The sequence below is a fragment of the Xiphophorus hellerii genome, chromosome 19, assembly GCF_003331165.1.
Source record: "Xiphophorus hellerii strain 12219 chromosome 19, Xiphophorus_hellerii-4.1, whole genome shotgun sequence".
In the NCBI taxonomy this organism is placed as follows: domain Eukaryota; kingdom Metazoa; phylum Chordata; class Actinopteri; order Cyprinodontiformes; family Poeciliidae; genus Xiphophorus; species Xiphophorus hellerii.
In genome coordinates, this window is record NC_045690.1 from 17,714,662 (window position 1) to 17,737,365 (window position 22,704).

Sequence of the window (22,704 nt, forward strand, 5' to 3'; positions counted from 1 at the left end):
AAGTCTTAAAAAAAAAACTACATATTTTTCATTTTAGGTAGAAAGTAGAAGCTCTTGTTGATGGTTTACTGTGCTGGGATAAATGGTGTCCGCCTTCCTTAAAGTTTAGGCCTTCTCATATGTGCGGATTGCTTTGACTCCCTGAAAGGTTAACGTCTAGAAAAAAAGATAAAGCAAGGCTATAGTTAGATATACTGAGAATATTTTGTAAAGGTAACATAAGTTTTGTTTAGTTTTACTTGCATCATGAAAACCACAAGCAGTTGACAACAAAATAAAAAGTTCTCTCTAATTTGTTGTTTTGTAATTATTTAATTCTTAAATATTTTAGTTTTTACAATACTAAGCTTTCCACATAACTTTTGTCTGTCTGACTTTATTTAAAAATATTAAATTATGTGCTCTGATCAGTTAGTACTTTTTGTCATTTTTACTAAATGCTTTCTTTTTTTTTTACTTTTGAGTCATTCCTTGGTGGACACTTTTTATTTATGTAAAATATATATTTAAGTAGAGCTACTCTTACCTGATCCTAAGCTGACATTTTCCTGTATTTTTTTTTCTTTTACACACTACTAAATATTATTGATGCTCTGAACCAGTTACATTTTTCTAATGAAAGTTTAACTGAAAATTCCTCAAGTACACTAGAATAAAATTTAGCTGTTTTTTTTTTTTTTTTTGCAGGCTGGGTTGCCTGTTTGTTTGTTGTTTTATTTTTATCATTTTTATCATATATCATTTTGACGTCAGGTGGATGTTGTCCGCAAAACGTTCAGTGAAAGCCTAGTAAACGTTAGCTGAACGTTTAATGGAGTCCTGCGAACGTCGTCAAGGCAACGCTCAGGGGACGTCGTCTGAACGTTCAGTTCAAGCTTGATATGTTTCTCGAAACCACTCGCTTCGGTGTTTGTTAAGCAGAATATTATTTATGTTTTGCTCCGGGGACAGAATCAGGAGAACACCTCAAGAACTGCCAAGGGCAGCATAAACTAAGAAACGCTTTAAAGAAGGCAAGTAAAAACAGCGGAAATCTCAATAAAACTCACCATCACCATCTTTCCATTCTTGATTTCTCTAATCAATCTGGTCTCTTTCCCATCCCACTTCTGTGTATGCACCAATTTGTCTCCCTCCATGGTAAAGGTAGACTACAAGGCAGAATGTGAAACACATGGTTAGAACAGGAATAGGCTGCGACTCACACGAAACATTTTGTAGTTTTTACCTTTACTTTTCGGTCGTCAGATGTAGTCTCATCAAACTCCTCTCCAAGTTTGCCCGAGACTTCAGTGGCCCTGAATCTGCTCTGGGTTTTAACCACCACTCTATCCCCGTCCATGCTGATTATTGTTGCTGGTTTGGTAACATTGCCCACTTGTCTTGTGGCAAAAGGAATTCCTGCCAAGAGAATATGCGGGTCTGATTCCACTAATATATTATTTACGGTGCTTTTTTTTTTTAACTAATTCGTCATAAATATTCTACCTAGTGCCTTCATGTAGTCATCAAAGTTCCGACTCTCCACCAGTGTCCATGTTGCGCAGAAAGCCTCGACCATTTTTGCAGATGTAATCCTTCTCTCTTCTCACCAAACTCCGCATCCCGTGTTGCGCCTGTAGAGTCAAATTAATACTGGGGGCGGAGTCTTCTAGTCACGGCCTGAACAGCTGATTGGTTGTACCAAAAGCGGTCTGACCTTTGATTGGTCAGCACAAAAGGCGTTAGTGTGACAATCGCTCGGTATATTGTTACATGTACATGGAGAAATAAACACAAAAAAGTACGTTTTCCTGAAAAATAAGTTTCTAATAAGTTTAAAATTCACTTAATGAAACAGTATTGAACACAGACTGATGTTTTCAAGTTTTTATTTCTGTTATGTCCTCACTGTATATGACAAATAATATCAGAATATGACATCAGACAAAATAAATAAATAAATGTTTAATACAAAAATTTGGTCTTATTAATAAAAAAAAACAAATCAACCTTCTCCTTCCAAGGTGGCATTGGTTAAAAGGAAATGTAAAAGGTATTGTACGAGCCAATAATTGTGATATTGGAAATTTTGATGAAAAAAATTTGTAATGCATTTTTTTATTTTCCCACAAAAAAAATACAAACTTAAAGGTGGATTTTTTTATTATTATTATTGTGTGATAATGCTGTTGCTATAAAACGTACCGTCGATTCATTTCAATGTCAACCTTCCTCCTATAAGGGACGCTGCTATGTCATTATTCGGTGAAGCTTATCTGTGCCAAAAGTCACTGTAACTGTAACAATTTACTCTGAGCAAATATATTCGCAAATAGCAGTTAAGAGAACGCGTTTCTCGTTGCAAACACTCTGCTGAATCATTTTACAATTTAATAACCTTTCCTATGTTGCTCTGCACGTCCCCTGAGTCTCTTCTGGTCTTATGCTGTGATGAAGTCCCTGTTGTTGTCAATCAAAAGGTTCTTGGGAAAGAAAAAAAACATGAGGAACAGATATAGCATTTCTAATATAAAGACCAAAGAACCTGTCAAAAAAGAGGGTTTTATTGATATATTAATGCAGATTGCATCCCATCTCTAAGGTGAAAAGATGGACTCAGGAGAGAGAATCTGCCTTTTTCTTTCTCTTGGAAACCTGCTGAGCCTGACAGCTTGTGCTCACTTCTTAATAATCAGGAACTTTGTTCATTTTCATTTCTTCCATCCATCACAGACATCTCCATAGAAGTAATGACTGTCCGTCAGTGTTCTGGTTTTAGCCTTAATGTTTCTGAAACTGCAACCGCTTTGCTTTAAAAAAATTTGGTTGTTTGTTTCAATTTTTTCTTAAATGAATATCTGATTTGGTTGACAGTGCAATAAGCACTTTTAACTGATTTATTTAAATGTTCCAAGATTTAGCAGGCTGCAGCTAGCTTCTTCCAAATGTTTCTGAGAAGTTGCCGTATCCTTGCGACTCCAATCAACCGTGTGCTGACACGGACAGAGCCTACTGTACATCCTTCCTTTCTTACCGCTAATTCTGTGAAATTAAGTACTGTGGACTAGCTGACCAGCTTTTAAAGGCGGTCGGCAAACAACTAGCATAACTGCCACCTGGTAAGGTGTGTGGACTACGTAGCGACTTGTGCCACACATCACTTGATACTCCAACATAAATTATTTTACTGGTGTCAAAAAATCCACCGGTATTACCGGGAGGAATAGGGATAGGGAGGGCAGGCGGGTGTGAGAACCAGGAGGGGTGATGGGGAGAGATGCCACCATGGACGGTTGCCCATATAAAAAAAAAAAAACGCCACTGCCTCTTTGTGTCAGACCATCCGGAGGTCACTATGGGATATTCCCTTCAATGTTGCACTGAGAAGTTCTACAGAGAATATAGAGGGTCTGAAATATTAGCAAGGTTTAGCAATTTAAATTAAAATTAGATTAGAATTCATTGTTGTTTGTCATTGTACATATGTACAATGAGATGTGTAGCGCCTCCCTAGGGGCAGCAGGACAAACCTGGGGAAGCCAGGGTGGGAACTGTCCTTGGTGATGGCTATGGATCTGCAGAGGCAGCAGGAAGAGTAAATGTCCGTCAGAGAGGACATTTAAATTTTAATACAAAAGTCAGAAACAGTTTAGGACCTCGATCATTATCCATGTATTTTACAGAGGACCTCACAAAATATTGGACATGGGAATGTTTCCAGGGTTTAGAAAGTCACAATTAAAACAAAAAGCAGAAATTTTTCTTCACAATGTAGCTTTTTGTAAATTTATTTATTTTTTAAAAAGTTCTTTTAATGAAATATCAGAAAATGTAACACTGTAACCAGAATTTTTTCCAGATGTATGAAGCAGAGTGTGGCAGTGCCTCACCCCACCGGTTGCTGCACACTACCAGTTTCTCTTTGTGTTAATGTAATGATACTGTGGTGTTTTCACTTCAAATTATCATACATGCCCATGGCTTTAAAACCATATACTTATGTACTGAAAAGAAGTCAAGTGCAAACCATTTTTTTTAAATATTAAAAAAAAAAAAAAAAACATATTTATTTTTCAGGTCAAGTAAAACATAAGGCTGCTTCTGGTGGTTTACAGTGCCACAAATGATGTCCTCCTCTCCACCTTCTCATATGTGCGGACCGCTGTGACTCCCTCAAAGGTTAACGTCTAGAAAAAGAAATAAAGCAATGCAAGTTGTGTATACTGAAAGTATTTTGTAAAGGTGAAATAAGTTTTGATTCTTCTTACTTTGGTCAAGAAAACCTCGACAGGCATCTATATGGACCTTTTTTATATCTGAAAAGCTTTAGATTTATTGCTGCAAACGGAGGTACTTTTTTAATACGGAGTTACTCTGAGGTCAAGCTAGACTTATTTGTAGTCCGTCATTTTGGCTGACGGTTTCCAAACTATTCCGTCATATTCTATATTTACCCATCCATTTTTTTTATTTTATTGACATAGGTTATTCAGTTGCATTTAATTTTTATTCAGTTTTATATTAAGTTGATTAGAGAATCATGCTCCCATCACATATCAAGCAGATATGTGTTTCTCTGCACTGCCAGAAAACACTGACTGTGGCCCAAATAACCATAAACAATGAAATTAAACAACTCTACTTAAATTATGAGGGCTTCTCCTGCTGTGGTCTAAACGCACAGCATCACAACTTCCTCTGTAACTGCATCTGGAAGAGAAATCTGCGCTATTTAGATCGGACCCGATCTGGACCCAATGTACAGTACAGACCAAAAGTTTGGACACACCTTTTAATTCAATGAGTTTCCTTTATTTTCATGACTATTGACATTGTAGATTCACACTGAAGGCATCAAAACTATGAATAACACATGTGGAAATATGCACTAAACAAAAAAGTGTAAAACAACTGAAAATACCCCTTATATTCTAGTTTCTTCAAAGTAGCAACCTTTTGCTGTGATTACTGCTTTGCACACACTCTGCATTTTCTTGATGAGCTTCAAGAGGTAGTCACCTGAAATGGTTTTCACTTCATAGGTGTGCCCTGTCAGGTTAATAAGTGGGATTTCTTGCCTTATAAATAGTCATGAAAATAAAGAAAACCCTCTGAATTAGAAGGTGTGTCCAAACTTTTGGTCTGTACTGTATTAATGAATAGATTTTCTGATCAGGTACTAAGTACTTGAGTAGCATTTGACCAAATACTTGCATTATCCTTGAGTCATTCCTTGGATGGATACTTATTACTTACATGAAAAATATATTAAATTCCAAATTCCATTGCACTGAAATTCATGCCTTGCACCAGCTCATGAAAGTTTTACTTATAATGCCTCTGATGTTCACACAAGTACGGTAAAATAAGTGTTTTTAATCATTGTTTGTCTTGATAGACTTTAATGCCATTAATACAGCAAATTTTGACCTCCAGCGAACGTTGTCGGCAAACGCTCAGTCTAGCGAACGTTCACTGAACGTTTAATGGAGTCCGGTGAACGTCGTCATGGCAACGCTCAGGAGATGCCGTTTGAACGATCAGTGCTAGCTTGACATATTTCTCGAAACCACTCGCTTTCAGTGTTGTTAAGTAGAATATTATTTATTTTACTTCGGGGACAGAATCAGATTAACGCCTCAAGAACTGCCACCGGCAGTATAAACTAATGAATTTAGCCACATCTGTAAGTAAAAACAGCGGAAATCTCAATAAAACTCACCATCACCATCTTTCCATTCTTGATTTCTCTAATCAATCTGGTCTCTTTCCCATCCCACTTCTGTGTATGCACAAATTTGTCTCCCTCCATGGTAAAGGTAGACTACAAGGCAGAATGTGAAACACATGGTTAGAACAGCAATGGGTTGCGACTCACACGAAACATTTTGTAGTTTTTACCTTTACATTTCGGTCGTCAGGTGTAATCTCGTCAAACTCCTCTCCGAGTTTCGCCACACATTCGGTATTCCTGAATGTGCTCAGGGTTTTCAGCATCACGGTATCCTCATCCGCGCTGATCATTACTGTTGTTTTGGTAACATTGCCCACTTGTCTTGTGGCAAAAGGAATTCCTGCCAAGAGAATATATTTATTTCGTATAATAAATCAGGCTTGAACTAAATCGTATTAAATATTCTGACAAAAGGCGAACTTAATCCAAATTCCTTACCTATTGCCTCCATGTATTCGTCGAAGTTCTTACTGTCCACCAGTTTCCATGTTGCGCAGAAAGCCTCGACCATTTTTGCAGATGTAATCGGTCCCGTTCGGCCTAAAACTGATCACCTTCTCTCTTCTGAGTGAACTCCGCATCCCGTGTGGCGCTTCGCGCTCAAATTTATACTGGGGGGGGCGGTGTCTTTAAAATTAACGGCCCGAACAGCTGATTGGTTGTATCAAAAGCGGCGTGAGCTTTGATTGGTCATCACAAAAACATGATTGTAAATCAGTGAGGTGAGAAAGCGCTCCACTCAAATGACCGTGGAGAACCAAACACAAAAAGTGGTAGTTTACTGAAAATTGAGTTTTTAATTAGCTTAAACTTTACTTTATGACACCATTGAACGCAAACTGATGTTTTCAAGTCTTTATTCCTGTTAATTATATTTCACCTACATCTAATGAAAGTACATTTAAGATTAGAATATAATAGGCTAAAAGCATGAATACACAAATGTAGGTTTATTAATAAAAATATTTTAAATCCCTGTTGAAATCTTCTTTTCAAATAGTCCTTTTAATTTGACAAACCAGCCTCACTGGCATCTTGGGGTCACCAAGTAAAAGATCTTCCTCTCTTGTGAAATTTTATAGGGCACTAATTACTGTCCTATTGGTAAAAAGAGATTGCAAAAAGTATTGAAAGAGGGGTGCTGATAATTGTGGCACTGAGGAGTTTGTTAGAACAATTTTCTACAGTATTTTTTAAATTTTTCCCATGGTAATTAAAAGACACAAATTTAAAGGTTGGGTTTTTCTTGTTTTTTTTTTTTTTAATAATTTTGTGATAATGCTGCTGCAATAAAACCTAGATTCAATTCGATTCAAGGTTAATCTTTCTTCCAAGGTCACACACCACGGGACACGCTGCTATGTCATCATTTTGGTGAAGTTCGAATATCTGTGGCAGATGTCTTTGCAACTCTGAAAGTTTACTCTGAGCAAAACAAGTTCTTAAAGAGCAGCTAAAAAAAAACTTCTCCGATTGCAAAACACTCTGCTGATCTGAACACAACTGTGTTATAACTTTATTAATCATTAACAGCTTTCTGCAAAAGAAGTTTTACATTGATATAAACAACACTGCAACAATACAGCAAAACGGTCCTTACCAGCAGAGATGTGACCACTGCTATTAATAATCAAACTGGGATACAAAAAAAACTGATTTTAATGTTGGTACAATGCCAAGAAAACGAGATGTCTGTTTGAAAATTCTTGACAAATTAAAAAAAGAATTGCAGTCACTTTCCCCCCCAAAAAACAGAAAAGAAAATCAGTTTTATTTCCCTCAAAGTCAAATATAGGCATGGAAATAAAAACCTGAGATTTTCCTCAATAAAATCTCAGAGCTCATGGTTACATTTTACCGTTCTCAAGTCGGACTTACAGCTTGGCAATACATTCTCCATTAACCAAGTGATAAACTGTGAGCATTTAAATGTAAAAGCCATGATTAATTTTGAGAGAGCAACAGTTTTTAGCGTAAGGATAAATGGTAAAAAGCCAAGCATAAAAGAGGTAGAAGAAGAGAAGGAGAGGTGGAGAATGAGGTAGGGAAGACAGAGCAGCAGAGAAGCTTCTCTACATTAAGGCCCATCTCTCATCTGCCCTGAAAACAAACGTATCAATAGTTCCTGATCATGAGTGGCAGTCTTTTGTTCATGCAGCACAGTGGCAGGTTTATGTTTAAAAAGTGGCCTTAATTTTACCTTATATAAAGATGTAGATTTCAGGAAGGAAATTCCTTCTTCATTTGCTTTACTCAAGAAAATGTAATCAGAAAGGGGACAACTTCACTAACAACAACTTCTGATATTTCAGAATTAATTAAAAACTCCACTTTATTTAGGGATCAAGAGTTGCATCACTCTTTGTATATATATATAAAAAAAACCTCAAAGTGAATCGGCTGCAAATTGATGAAGACAAAGAAAAAAAGTCCCCTGATTAAATTTTACTTAAACGATATATTGTTTAAACAAGTTTGTTTATAAACAAAATGTATATTACAGAAACAGTCCAAAGAATAAAATCAAAGTTTAAAGTTCTTTTTTTGTTTTTTGATGGATCACCAGGATAGGAACCAGGAAGGTTTTGGGGTTCATTAAAATGCTTTGAGACAAATAACCGTTTGCAAACTGTGGTAGAAAAAGGAAGAAATGGCACCAGACTTTTTAGTGGGATTGTCCAACAGCAACATGGCATTTTAGTTCATGTGTGGTGTGATGTCCATAGGAAGTCCTGATTTGTCTGTGCATCAACAGAAAAGAAGGCTGCTATCTGAATACTCCGACGCTGATAGACAACGACACCTCCAGCTTCCTGGATTTGGTTTTCCCAGCACCATTGGAGGTGGCAGCCTGCTCTCTGCAAAATAAGCAAATACAAATTGTTTGCTTTTTCTACCCTGATTTGGTAGCTATTTTCACGCTCATGTCACGTCATGACTTCTCAAGATAAGTTTGTCGAAACTAACGGAAAAGTTTAAGTTTTGGGTTAAGAAAAATATGAAATTTTGATAGGAAAAATGAGATTAGGATTCCATACTCTCCTGTTGATGGACATATAAAAAAACAGGAGGTCTCACCCTTTCCTGCGTTGCTCTGCCTGTTCCCTGAGCCGCTGCTGGCCCTGCTGATCCTCTGCTGTGATGAAGTCCCTGTTGTTGTCAATCAAAAGGTTCTAGGGAGAAAAACACAAGGACCAGATATAATACTTCTAATTAAAAAAATCACAGTCTTGTTAAAAAAAAAAAGAAAAAAAAAAAGAGGGTTTTATTGATACCTTAATGCCGATTACATCCCCGTCTCTGAGGTGAAAAGGTGGCCCCAGAAGAGATTCTGCCTTTTTCTTCTTCTTCTTTTTGGAAACCTGTTGAGTCTGAAAGTAAATGACAAAATAAATATTATATTACTGGTAAGATGCCAAACTAAATTTCTGCCAAACTCTCTCTTTTGTAGAGATACCCAGTTGGAGATTTCTTCCCAGGCGTGTTTGTCAGGCTGGTGTTTGGCTAGAAGCAGAGAATCGGGAGAGAGGCCATAGTGTGCAGCCAGACTGGTGCGCAGAGATCGAGGAGTAGAATCATGAGAAGCGTCCCAAACCAGCTCTTCTGGAGGATAGTAGCTCCTCTCCCCTGGAACACCCATCTTTATCTTCAGCAGGACTTGTTTTGGCCTTGTAAATCAGCAAGAAATAAAGAAAACACAGGAAAATTCAGCATTTCAAAATATTAAAAGAAAACAAAGGAAGAGAGTAAAAAAACAAAAAAAATGTTTAAAAAAAGTTGCATTCACCCGAGATCTTCTTCTTTCAGAAGACACTGCACACAAAGATCCGCCCCACTGGTCAACTTCAGCTTCCTGAGCACAAAGAAAACAAACTATGTGGGGAAAGACCAGCTCAAACATTCTGCATCTGTCCACAAATAAAACCCATCTGTCTCCAACAATGTGTGAATGAAGTTTTCAGACCTGAGTGTGACATGTTGTCCTCTAAGGATACGTGTAAGCCGCCCTCCCTCCATCTGCCACACACGAAGGAAGCTAGAAACAGGCACACACATGTCCTGAAGCGTTGGCAACGTCAACACCTAAACGAGAAAAAAGAGCATCTCATAGAGAGCACTTCACAATTAAACGTGGATCCACATTACTACCACACTCAGCCTGAAAGCAAAAAATATTCTGAACATGAATCCACAATGGTCACCCACGCTAACCTGTTCAAAGTTGATGCAGTCTATGCCAGGGGTTGGGAGTTAAACAGAAGGTAAACTCTTAAGAGTGAACAGAAATGGTCTTACAGACTCATCATAAATTGATTAAAAAAAAAGAAACAAGTATTTCCTTAAAGTCAACTTTTGTTCTAAAGAGGCACTAATAAATCATACATTGAGCTGAATCAGTCAATTTACAGCTTAATTGGTTTTAGAAAATGTGGTCCTTTTCCAATCAATGAAGATGAACTCCAAAGTCGCGTTAAAAGCAACACTCTTCAGTGTGGACACCGTTACTGAGCAATAAGCATGTTGTTTCAGATGGGATTTAACATTAATGTCTTAGAGTGACTCTGGCAGGGTTTTTAATTAAATCTGATCAATGATCTGAGGAGGGAACTGAAGATTAGGGTGGTAGCTGAGGTGAGACCTTCCAACCTCAAAAACATGGAGCTCATCACGAAAGATAAATCGATAACACACCAGTGGAAACACTTCACCTGAGTCTTCAAGTCCTCCAGCGTGGCGTCATCCGATATTTCCACCTTCCCAACGTTTTGTAGCTCCGCCATGTTTTTGCCACAAAGAGAAATCGACCGAGCACAAGACCCATCTGTAGTCTCCGCTCCCTGCATCTGCTGCTCAGCAGGACTGTTTTCTGAGCGCTTACAGTCTGCTTCCATACTGCTCAAATCCACATAAAGCCACACAGGAAGCTTGAGAAATCCCTGAGGAAATAAAGATAAAGAAATAAAAATTCTTTATTTTTGTTCTTTATAAACAGAGAAGCTATGAAGATTTGTCAATAATCCAGACGTCCAGGAATATTTTGATACCTTCGGAGGCAAAAGTCCTTCAGTAACAACTAACGTCTCCCCGCTGCTAATCTTCAGCTCTGACAGCGAGGCGTCCTGGGAACAAAAGGTGTCAATATGTTGCTCCTGAGGATTATAATCATCTTATAAAGGAGAATCAATCTCTCCTATGTTTGTTCTATATAAATATTTATATATTTTATAACAAAAACATGAAATAAAATTAATTATAATATGGAATACTTTGATGCCACCTGTCTCAACACTACCATACATTTTTAGCTACAATACTAACTTGCTCAAAGTACACAGCTTAAATTTACTTCAATATTGTGCAGCTTTACAACATTTGTTTTATGCAGTGATGTCCCAAATACTGATTCAATAAAAAAAAAGTACAAAACAATCAACATTGGCCATACTGATCACAGGCAACCAAACCTTAACAGAACAATCAGACAGGTTCAGTGTAAAGTGAAATGGTTTGTTGCTTCATTACGAATGAAAGTAAAACTCCAAGTATGACACACTGTTTAAAACCCGCATTGATTCACCTCATCCATTAGCGGTTCTCCAACCTCCTCACACCAATCTAGCCTCCTCAGGTGCCAACTGGTACCTGAAAAGCAGAAGATCGACTACTGACCGGCCAATGAACATGAAAGCTGTAGTAATAGAGCAAATATAGATGGTGATAGCAAACGCAAAAGGGAAAGAATAACGAAATCTTACCATCCAGCCCAACAGCATCCAGCATAGCTCTGAGACACTAAAAATACAACAAATATAATCCTTTTAAAGTTTTGCAAATTACGATGAACAAGTGCATCTTTGTTTACTAGAATATCATTAAAAACAGAGGGAAAATTAACATAAATTCAAATGCAGAATAATACATTTTAATAATTTAAACCCTAAAGCAAGTTTCTCGGAAAATCTGTATTGTTAAGTAATGGCCTGCAAAATCAAGTGGAAGGTTGCTACCTTCACAATTGTCAAGAAGTTGTCACATAGTGGTGTATCCAAGCATATTTATGGAAAGTTAAGTGGAAGAAAAAACTGTGGTTAAAAAAAAGACGCTATGGAACAAGGATAATATAATCTGTGAGAGGACTGGAAAGGAAAAACAAATTCAAGATTTTGGGACAGTAGCTGGACTGCCATAAACAAATATATCAATGCCAAAAATGTAGCATTACTTGTGTTAAACATCAGAAATGGCTGACCTGGACTAAGGAGAAAAACAACTGAAATGTGAAACAAGAACCCTAATAAAGTACTGAGTATATATGGGCATACCTTTCAGTAAAATTAACTATTTTTAAGAGCCTCCAATTAGGGTTTTCCTGTAAAATATTATTAAATGTGCATGCAATGATAATTATAATCCAGTTTATTATCAAAATCCTGTACTTAGCTGTAATATTTAATAATTAGGGAAAACTTCTCTTCAATGTCCTTACTTCTTTAACAGTGAAAGTCTTCTCCACGATTATATCCATCTCCATGCCAGCAGAGGGGGCCGAGCCCACAGTAAAGTGCAAGAACAGCTGAAAAAGCACAGAGACAAATTCTCTCAACTTCAATCAGCCCTCATGCCGCCTTGATTTGTTTTACGATGTAGGAAACTATAAAAATGTTTGTCTTTTTCATCGTTGCAGCTTCAAGGAAATTAGATTTTACTGAAGAAGACCAGAAAAAAAAGCACACCTGTGATTCCTTGGGGGCATTTCCCGGACAGAGACTCAACGTGGTCATGAGTCGCACGCCTGCATCCCGAACGCTTAACTCCTCACATACTGTCAGGAAAACCGCAGTGTGTCAGCATATATGCAATTATGATTGAAAAAAAAATAACATTCAAAGACAGATTTATGGGGAGTAACTATCAAAGACTTTCAGAAGGTCAGAGTTGGAGAAAGTGTCCCTTGAGACGCTAAAATAAGGGGGATTTCCAACTAAAATGGCCTCCAGCTAAGAAATGAAACAGTACCTGGAGGAAGGAGTTTCCCAGAGCAGTCCACCTGCCTCAGACAGTACTGCGCACCTGCTCAGCAACACACACAGAACAGGGAGGTTACATTACAGAAACTGGAAAAGTTACTAAACAGGTCCTAGAAATGATTATAGTTGACAAAAGCAAACTCTCTTAAAAAGTGCTTGTGCAAGTCTATGTTTAAGTCATATAATTGGATGAATCCATTTACATTTTCTACCTATTTGCAAATTAATGTAGACAGTAAAAGTTACAGACTGAATTATTTGCTGTTATTATATGTCTTTTTTTTAATCTAAGGTGTACTTCTGCTGCAGGACTGCAATTATACATTATTTTGAGCATCTTGCCTGAAGGTTGTTCCTGCAGCTGCAGCTCCCAAATAGCTCTTTGTTTCACTTCACATAGCAGCTGTAGCAAGACATTAAACAGAAAGGAAGCGGTTTTGGTGAGGGAACATGATGCAAAAAAATAATAATAATAAGATTAAAAAGCAAGTGTGATGACAAGAGAGACATTAATTACTGACCATATTTCCCGTGGCTGGAACCTTTGCTTTCTTCCTCTGTTCCTCTTGTTCTTCTTCACCTCCTTTTATCTGAGGTCGAAACTCCACCTGGAGCCAGCGGCAGTCAGACGGTGTGGTCACAGTGACCACGTCTCCATTCCGGGAGAACACACTGAGCACAGTAAAGAAGACTGCTGCTAGACACGAACAGGAAACTATCCAAACATTCAGCACCTTGCTCAAGTATTAATACCCCAATTTGCTTTTTTTTTTACATTTTAACAAGTTAGAAACAAAGGCTTCAATGTATTTCAATTGGAAATGATATTTGGAAATAAGAAATCTGAAGAGGAGCATGCAAATTTCCACCAAATTTTGCCCCGTCTTGAAGAAACGCATCCCCCTGGCATAATGCTGCTACTACCATACTCTTACAGGTATGCTTCACCAGATATGCTTACAGGTGAAGTGTACCCTTGTAGGTACTGTGTGGATGGCATGTGCAAGTGTTGGTTGTCTACGTAGGCCAAAAAGTTCAATTTTGGTCCGATCAGGACACGTACAGGAAAGATTTGTGGCGTAAAACTTTCAGCAACCTCCCACCTGAGTTGTGGCTCTTTGCATCTCTACCTGAGTTTGTATGAGTAATGTTCGTCTAGGGGGATCTGAGTAAAAGGGGCTCAATTCAAATCAAATTGTACATCGTACTTTCGGAAAGATGGGGGTTTAATTACTACAAAAAAAAAAGAAGAAAAAACTTTGAAAACCACGTGGGATTTTTCAAATGCAAAACTTTGTGTTTGTCCATTGTTTTAATTCCAAACCAAATCAACTCAAGTTTGTGACTTTTAGCATATCAAAATGTGGGAAACGTCGGGAGGTATAAATACATTTCGAATGCACTGTTACATACGCTGCGCAAGAGCTCACCTGCTGTCGAACGACTGCGGCTCCAACACCAACAAAGCATCTCCGTCTTTCAGCGACAGCTCCTTCAAAGTCCGCTGCATGTCGTCGGGCGGAAACACCCTCCATCCGCTGGCGCCCCCTCCTTCCCCCGCCCCCTGGCCCCCGACCTTTCCTCTTTTATGCTCCTGACACAGAAGACTCTCCCTGGGCTCCCCCAGCGCCTCCCTCACCTCCCCAAGAGTCGAGCCGCCCGCGAATCCTCTCGCTTCCCTCTTTAGTCCCGCAACCCCGTTTTCAGAATCGGAGTTGTCGGTTGTTTTGCATTTGACCCCATTTTGCGCCTCGTGCTCCACGCCTTCGCTCAGGAAAGGGCGAACAACGGTGAGTAACACCGGCTCCCACTCTGCTCCAGTTTGGACTGCGGCACCGCGAACCTGAAGAAGCAAAAAGCACGGGCGTATGAATTTTGTCCCCCTCGATAAAATTCTTAGAATTAGACCCGTGTGGTGACATTTTCCTTACTTCTTTACCATTCCACACAAACAGGTCAGTATGTGTGTGGATTCCTGCACTGTAGAGGGAGACACTGTCATCTGTGAAAAGAAAAAACACAGTAACGGTTAAAAACATTCCTTAATATAGTTTTTTTTTCTCCTTCAGGTGTTATTTTAAATGTTTTTGCCTGTGAAGTCTAACCTGTAAAAGTATTGTAGAGGTGTAAACCTGCAGGCAGACTTTTGGCCACAGTTAATGCCATGTCTCCTTCCCAGAGCTCCTGCATCTATATTTTTGTAACAACAAAAAATGTAAAACCTTCCTATAACAAAGAGTTTCAAAACACAACAGTATCTGTTTATTGGAATCAAAATACGTGATAAATGGTGATCCGCAGATCGCCAATGGTTTTCCTCCTGTCGAAGCTCAGGTTGATGCTTCTGCTTGGCTCCTCGCTGACCGGCTGCAGGACTCCATTTACTGTTTTGTAGAAGGGGGCCAGGTGCAGATGCAGCTCTACTGTGTTATTAGTGGCATCAAACTCCTCACTGTAATAATAAAAAACAAAAACACGTTGATTCCCCTCAACTGTGCAGAACTGTCCACGCTTAAAGCTGCAGTATGCAACTTTTACAAACACAATGTTTTACAGAAAACATATTTTTTGAAATGAACAAGTTGTGCAGACTTATATGAGACAAATAATCTGTGAGAAGAGCTTCTCCAGCGCAACTGAACCGTAATGATTGAGTCAGACCCGACGGTGCAGCTGTGCATATAATAACAGAGCAACATGTTTCACTTGTGTGCTTGTTTTGATACCGCATCTGTTGCAGCCTCTGGTTTTCATCCTGGGCCATCTGGATGAAGTGGGAAGGAACTTTATACTGTGGATTGCTTAGAGCTGCAAAAGTAAAACAAAAATCATTTTAAAAAGCATACAAATTAAATTACTACTCCTGCAGCAGTTGTACTCTATGTTTATTGTATAGTCAAGTTGTTTTGGAGATGAAATGTTTTTAAATCGCAAGATGCAGGCAAGTTACTTTGTACCTTCACTGGGCCTGTACAGCTGTGTTTTTCTGTAAAACAGCATGTAGGCGCTCTCTTTGCCCTGGAACTGCTTCGCAATGTCCGACTCCCTGATGGAGGTCACAGTGGAGTCGTTGAGGTCAAACCAGTGGCTACCCTGCTGTCAGACAGGAGGACGTGCCGTGAGAAAACAGCCACAAAACGAGTCACAAGACTTCATGTTTTCTGTGGGTCACATTTATATAGTTACATTGCAAATTTTATGGCATTTTAGAGACAGAAACTCTTAAATGCCACCAAGGAAGGATACAAATGTGTCCTTCTGTCCTGCCAATCATTTTCAAAGAGACATCCAAAGGTAAAATATACTTTTCTGACACAAACAAACTTTTGGAGCCAGGGGATCCTATATAAAAATTGCACATTATATGCTTATTTAAGCATGTAATCTGGAACTACGCATAGCCTGCCTTTTGTTGTAAGCAGTAAGCAGATTACTAAGTCTGTTCAAAAGTGAGACTTTCAGCTGCTTCCAAAACCCTGCCAATAGATTTTACATAGGAGTGCGAGCAAAATCTTAGAAGCACCAGAGTGCTGGTCAAAACCAAATCACAAATTATAAGACCTACTCGAACTTCGGCTGAATTTTTGTCTTTTAAATTTACATTTTTGTTTTAAGCAGATCAGAGTTCTGGTTTATTAGGTCTCCAATCTTTTCACAAGACATTTCTCCTGGCTTCATTCTCCTCACTGGACAAGTCAAAATAAAAAAAATAAAAAAATCTATCAATTTTTGTTTCTATGTGTAAGTAAAAAAAATTAAGTACAAACTGAAATGTGTAATCCGAGTAGGTCTGTTTCTGTAGTACCTCTGGTTTTGGTTTAGGCTTCTGATTTCCCTCTGGCTGCAGATCAGAAGCTGCTCCGTCTGAAGCTGTTGAGGGTTCAGAGTTTGTGGTTTGCTCTGATGGAGCCGAGGCATCAGTTGCTGGGCTTGGAGGGTTTGCTTTCAATGCCACTCGAGTCCCATTGGACACCAAAATGAAAACGTCACTGTGTGACTGCAGGAACTAAAATAAACAAATTAATGAAAAAGGCAAAGAAACCGGATTAGATTTAAAATATTTTTGTAAAAATCAATATAGGAGGAAAAACTAAGAATACCTTTCCAATGGGACCGTAGGGTTTCCTGAACCTTTTGCTCCAGGATGATCCAGTTTTGTTCATGAGTTTTTGACCCAGCTGATCCAACAAAACGCTTTTTGACGACTCCTAGAGGACAGTAGAGGTACTGCAGTTTAAATCTTTACCAGTCACAGTCCGCCAGAGTTTCATCAGAAAATTTTGAAAAAAGAAATTTTTGAAATGGCACAATATCCTGAATCACAATCATCTTCACAATATCAACAAGAGTAGATGGAAATGTTTCATGGCGCTAGTAGTGGAAAGGTGGCTTAATTGCGGTTTATACTGTATCATGACATTCAGCCATGACCTTCCAGGAAAAGTTTTCCTCACCACTAGTTTGAGGGATAAAAAAAACAAGGTGTACCTGAGCAATGATTGCAGTAATGATAGACAAAGGGTTGTCTTCCTGCAGGTTTTGCTCAGATGACTCCTTCACTTCCTCCTTTGCTTTCTTTTGAGCTTTGGGTTTGCAGTCCTCTTCCTGTCAACAAGAAACAGAGGTGATGTCTTTTTTTGATGTGTGCATGCATAAAACCAAATGAAAGAAATAGCCAAGCAGCAACGTTTTTTTTGTTTGAACAAAAGTCAGCACTTTTCCCCTCACCGGCGGCTCCCATTGTCCAAGCTCATCAATATCTCTGATGTAAACATGGTAATGGCCGCCATAGCAGCCTCCCTTATGGATAATCACCGAAAACAGTTCGTATGTGAAGTCAGAGTCCTCTGCGTCAGTCTGCAAGAGGCCAAACAAAGTATTTCAAAGAAAGATCAAAGTAGAATGATGTATTTAGAGCATTTATTTCTGTTAATGTACTGACAAATGTGTTTAAGCACAGAGTCTGGCCTCAGCCAATACTGTATGCGTCTCCTCCAAACCCTCAAACCAGCTACAAGTTTTCATTGCAGCTGTTGCATCTTCTTCTACCACAATTTCTTCCTTCCTCCAAACTTTCCAAACACATGCCTGGCTAGCAGTGTGAACTTCCAGCTTCTTTAGCAGTAACCTTTGTGCTATACACTCCTTATGTTCATACATAATATTCTATATTTCTCATTAACTGAATCTTGGGTTTTCATTAGCTATAAGCTATCATAATTTAAATTAAACTTTAGAAGCGTTGCACGTACAAAGAGGAAAGTTCAACTAAAATCTTTCCGGTACCTGTTCACAAAAAGGTCGCAGATTGATGGTGAGCGGAAAGGCATAGCGTCCGGTCTCCTTGTATCGTTCACATTTGGCAAAGTCGAAGCTGAATCTCAGCAAAGACATGGTCATAAACGGGGGCAGCTGCTTCAGCTTGGCAGACTGAGAAATGGCAAAGGAAAACATTTTTGATAGTAGAGAGAATTAAAAAAGCACTTTCTCGAATTATAACGTGCGTTACTGGTACCAACCTTGGCAGCGGTGACCAGCCGGGAACACTGAGCGCAGCGATAAAGGTTATTGCCTTCAAACCACTCTTCCTCCACAAACATGTTCCACAAAGCCTCCTCCAGGCTGGACACGCCACAAACACACACCGTCAGATCCAGGAAGTCCTCCTGCCGATGACACAAAAACACATTTAAACCAAAAAGGAGTAGACGCGGATTTTTAGATTTTCTCTACACAAGGGTCTTCATACTGTAACGCACCTTCCTCTGGCTCACGTTTCCACACTCCTTACATACGATGCTGTTGACAATGATGCCGTGGTAGAGGCGTTGGATCAGCGTGCTGCCACTGGTGCCCACCAGGGAGTGCTCCAACGCACTGAACAAAATCCTGTTGAGCTCCTGCACATCATGCTGATTCGTCCCCTTGAAAGAACAATGCAAAGAACGGTTCAGATGAGGAGAGGCTTTGTTCCAGTTTGTACCCACGTGACCCCATGATAAAAGAGATACAAATAGTCTGAAACTGGTTCAATTTTACATATATTAAATTGAGTTACAAACTTTGCTCTGAACCAGTTGACTCTTTTGAAGTATGATCTACTGATGTCATATAACCACATTTCATTCTAGTAATGGAAAAACAGAAAATTAAGTAGGTAGAAAATATCTCCCAGTGGGCAAAAACATCCTGAGGAAGAAGTCTTGGTTTTGTGCACAAAAAGTGAAAAATACAAAAACAAAAGCAACGAATGTATGAAAAGGCAAAAAGAGTGAAAGGACTTCCACTGAAAGTCCTCCAGTGATTCTTGACCCCCCAAAAAAACAAACGTCAGTCCAAAAGTCTGATGCATTTAGAAAGCAAAATTGTGCTGTGGTTTCACTGCAGAGGAGGCCAGATGAAGCCTTGATGCCTTCTGGCCACCTGGTTCACAAAAGGGTTCAAGAAGGGTTTGTTACATAGTGCAACATCTTCTGCCAATAAAGGAAATTCATGTTGCATTCCAAAAACCAACTCATTAGAGAAAGTGTAATTACTTTATCAGGATAGCAACAAGCTTTCTGTGAGTTTCAGCAAGTTACATGTGGCAATTGTTAAGCCCTTTAAGACATATGAAATTAATTTTAATTATACAAAATAACGTTTGCTTCTTAACTGAATAACGTACATAATGGATCCAAGGAAATTAATTATAATTATCCACTAAGGTTGGTATCTTAGCTCTGGTATGTGACCCCAGTGTTCTTACGCTTTTATAGGTTAGCTAGCTGCATTGCCTTCAAAACCAATACAGGCAGCAAGATTTAAAACTTTATCTCATGTGTTATGGTCAACCACAGGTAAAACGTTTTAAATATACACTTAATGACAAAGGAGCTAGTTTTGTCAACACATAATAATGTCTAAATCCTAAGCCAGAATTTCAGCATATGAAATTAATAAATGCCTAAATTAAAGCTGAAATGATTAAATGTAAGACTTCTTTAAAAATGTTTAGACCCTGTGATCAAACCAGTGTTCAAACATGGAGGGAAACTTTCTTTTTCCTATGGACTCTAAACACACCTCTATGCCCGAAAAACTTGCAAACACCAACCCACTATGTGTGAGCGGTTGCACAGTAGTCTATTTATAAATCATGCCAAATGTCTCCTTGTGAACCAATGACGCTTCAGATGTTGGCGACATCATTCGACACTCGCTTTGCTACACACATCCTGGACTTCTCAACACACACTTCGAAGCCTCGATGTCCAGTTATCAACATTTGTTTGCTATTAAGACAATAAAGTAGAGCATTGCACATCAGAGCACATTGGGATCATCTCACTGAAACCAACAAATAAAAAACACTTTGGTTTGTTTTCACAGATAATACATGTGATTATCCATGTCATTAACATTTTACAGAACCAGCTGAAAGTTAAGCAAGATTTGCATAAACGAATGTCAAACTAGAAATCACCCTCAGAAGATCCTTTTTTTTTGCCTCTTTATTTTTGCTTTCCACGGTTGACTAGTTTCCATTTCTCCTTGTGGTGTGTTGGGTTTTTGTGTCACATCATGTAACTTCGTTTTACAACTTGTCAATATTTATGTCAATTACTACTGTATGTCCCTAGTTTCTTCTCACCGCCAACCAACAGAAGCTTAGCGGTTTTTAAGAGTACAGCTGCTTGTTTGATCACATCGCTGCATGTATTTTTCCACTGGAAAATTGGGTTTGCACGCCCTATGGCAACTCGTGTCTCTGTAACTTTTTGTTCTCCTTCCTCAGGTAATAATTTGGCAGCTGGACGGCCTCCAGAAAGAACTGGAATTCCAGTCAGGTTCCTTGGGCTGACTACAGTACGATAACGCAATCACGTTTCGTACTTTTAAGCATGCCGTGGCGGATGTTGCTGTGGCTTAAGATCAATCACCGAAAAAGAAAAAAAAAAAGGTGTAACGTGAGCCTCTCCTTTCCACACCCCTGTCACTGACCTCGCTGCTGTTCCAGCCGAAGCTGTCGGTGAGGTCGGTGGTGGAGGCGCTCTGCTGGTCCACCAGCAGCAGGCGGGCAAACAGTCTCTGAAGCTCCAGAGGGATCACTCGGACCTGCAGGGAAAAAGAGCCAAACTAAGTTAGCCTTAAAGCTGAACCAGGCACGGGTCCAGATGAGCGTTTATTGTTTCACTATATTAACAATCCAATTAAAAGGCAAGAGATAAGTAAAAGGAGAAAAAAGAAAACGCTCAGTCTTCTTTTCGAGGGTGCTCCATTGGGTCCTCTTCTCAATTTATATCAACATTACATCCTAATTTTACAGTTGTAAATCCAACCTGTGTGCCGATGATATAGAGTTGCATTTTAGTGTTGGCTCTAATCAGTCCACAATTTAAAACCTGCAAATATTGCTCTCTAAAAATCGTTCTGATTTGAAACCATAAACCTTTTACTGGTATCGACACTGTTGACTATTCACTTGCCAGCTGTCATATTTTAGTTTGACTACCTGAAAGATACCAGTGTGTTACAACAGGAAACGTTCAGACTTCTTGTATACCCGTTTCTAAAGAAGTTCCCCACAGTTGAGCCCTAGGACCATTTCAGTTCTTCAGTTATGCTAATAAGACAAAATCTTAAATTTGATGGACCAGAGAGGACCTGACATTTGTACAATGTTAAGTAAATATTAAATGGCCAAATGGGCCTATAAATTATCCTCCCACAAAATTATTCCATCACCACCATCAGCCTTCAAATATGACAGGATGGATCTGTGCTTTCATTTTGTTCACTTACTTTAGCCCCTGGTTTGTCTTTATCCTCAAGACACCCCAGCTCCTCTGGCCCCAAACTGAACAGCTCCTCTGCAAACACACCAGCAAAGACGAATCACTCAGGTGAAAAGAGTCACCTGGTGACCTGTTGCATAGGTGGGAGAGTCATCTGACCGTACCTCTGAACTCTGGGGTGAACAGCAGAGTCTGGAGCAGAGAGTTGAGGTAGCACGTCCCTCCCTGATTTTTAATGCCGCACAGATTGCTTCTCCCACGGGGTGGAGGCGGCTCCTCGCCCCCCTTGGCAGTTCTTCCTGTGGCGGAGGTCGAGACGAAGCCCTCGTCCTCTTTCTCCTCAAAAAGGCTTCCGAACATGTTGAATTGGGCTTTTATTTCCGCAGTTTTCTCCCAAGTTGTGAAGCGATTGCGCTCCCAGTAAAAGCCCCGTGTTAGCACTCCAGAGTGCACTCTTGCTATCTCATCTTAGTCTTCCCGAGCTCCCGGTTGATAATTGTCGGACTGACTCGAAAATAAGATGAATTCACGGGGCTAAACATCGCGACCAGGCCCTGGTGTGAACTCTGTGGGGTTTCTGGTTGACTAAATCAATCGCGGTTTTGATAAGCCCAGCGAAAAGAAATATCTCAGTCTGTGTCACAGCAACTATTCATAAAAAACAAAAAATCACAGCACCGATTTAACCAAACAGAAAAATATACACTAAACTTAAATTTTACTCAAAATGACTTCGAACCCGAGCTCTTTCTTCCACTGTCAGTCTTAAAACAGAAAACAGGCGAAACGTAAATAGAAACACCATAGTTGAACTGTAGGCGGCCATGTTTCATGTCGGTAGAAAGTGGAATGATGCATTGTGGTACTTGTAGTACATCGATCAGTCGAACGCGAACTAGACAAGAAAATCGTTTAAAAATAATAATATTTAGTCACAACATTTTTTTTTAATTTGTGAATTTAATACAAATTATTACCGGGAAACACTGTTTATTGTTTTAACTATTTAAATAGAAACACTTGCTTTAATTCTAACACTGCATTTCCTACAAGATCAATTCGCACAGGCATTCTGGCTCTTGTAGTCTTTCATCAACTCAGCATGACAATGGATAATTTACAGGAATCATGTGCTGGCAGTTAAAAGCTCAGTTTTGTATAACAGTAAAAGCACAATGTTACC

The 22,704-nt window shown here is 39.1% G+C and overlaps 3 protein-coding genes across 4 annotated transcripts in view; all 3 read right to left on the reverse strand.

Moving 5' to 3' along the window:
* LOC116709201 (fatty acid-binding protein, brain-like) overlaps positions 1-1,608 on the reverse strand; it is a 32,729-nt gene extending 31,121 nt beyond the window's left edge. Inside the window, exons 1-3 of the mRNA XM_032547616.1 lie at positions 1,489-1,608; positions 1,229-1,401; positions 1,050-1,151 (exon numbers count right to left, since the gene is read on the reverse strand). Coding sequence (XP_032403507.1) covers positions 1,050-1,151; positions 1,229-1,401; positions 1,489-1,561 — 348 coding nt within the window. The 5' untranslated portion in view covers positions 1,562-1,608. The remainder of the gene's footprint in view (positions 1-1,049; positions 1,152-1,228; positions 1,402-1,488) is intronic.
* Positions 1,609-3,754: 2,146 nt separating this feature from the next.
* Positions 3,755-6,425, reverse strand: LOC116709200 (fatty acid-binding protein, brain-like). The gene is made up of 4 exons (XM_032547615.1): positions 6,155-6,425; positions 5,884-6,056; positions 5,705-5,806; positions 3,755-4,169 (listed from the first exon to the last, which is right to left on the reverse strand). Exons 1-4 carry the CDS (start codon positions 6,225-6,227, stop codon positions 4,092-4,094), a joined length of 426 nt encoding a protein of 141 aa, XP_032403506.1. The 5' UTR covers positions 6,228-6,425; the 3' UTR covers positions 3,755-4,091.
* Positions 6,426-7,202: 777 nt separating this feature from the next.
* Positions 7,203-22,369, reverse strand: usp40 (ubiquitin specific peptidase 40). 2 transcript variants are annotated; one of them, XM_032547611.1, is made up of 31 exons: positions 21,686-22,369; positions 21,529-21,596; positions 20,728-20,841; positions 18,504-18,668; positions 18,264-18,410; positions 18,031-18,174; positions 17,473-17,601; positions 17,233-17,349; positions 16,845-16,952; positions 16,550-16,750; positions 15,702-15,837; positions 15,471-15,552; positions 15,025-15,196; positions 14,850-14,934; positions 14,676-14,746; positions 14,175-14,587; positions 13,266-13,416; positions 13,087-13,147; positions 12,734-12,787; positions 12,451-12,539; positions 12,204-12,290; positions 11,473-11,509; positions 11,295-11,359; positions 10,762-10,836; positions 10,426-10,653; positions 9,681-9,799; positions 9,504-9,569; positions 9,174-9,384; positions 8,992-9,087; positions 8,795-8,889; positions 7,203-8,574 (listed from the first exon to the last, which is right to left on the reverse strand). In XM_032547611.1, the coding sequence occupies exons 1-31, from the start codon at positions 21,879-21,881 to the stop codon at positions 8,484-8,486; spliced, it is 3,873 nt and encodes a 1,290-aa protein (XP_032403502.1). In that variant the 5' UTR covers positions 21,882-22,369; the 3' UTR covers positions 7,203-8,483. The 2 variants fall into 2 exon arrangements, with proteins under 2 accessions (XP_032403502.1, XP_032403501.1); XM_032547610.1 differs by having other exon boundaries at positions 15,702-15,840.
* Positions 22,370-22,704: the final 335 nt, after the last annotated feature.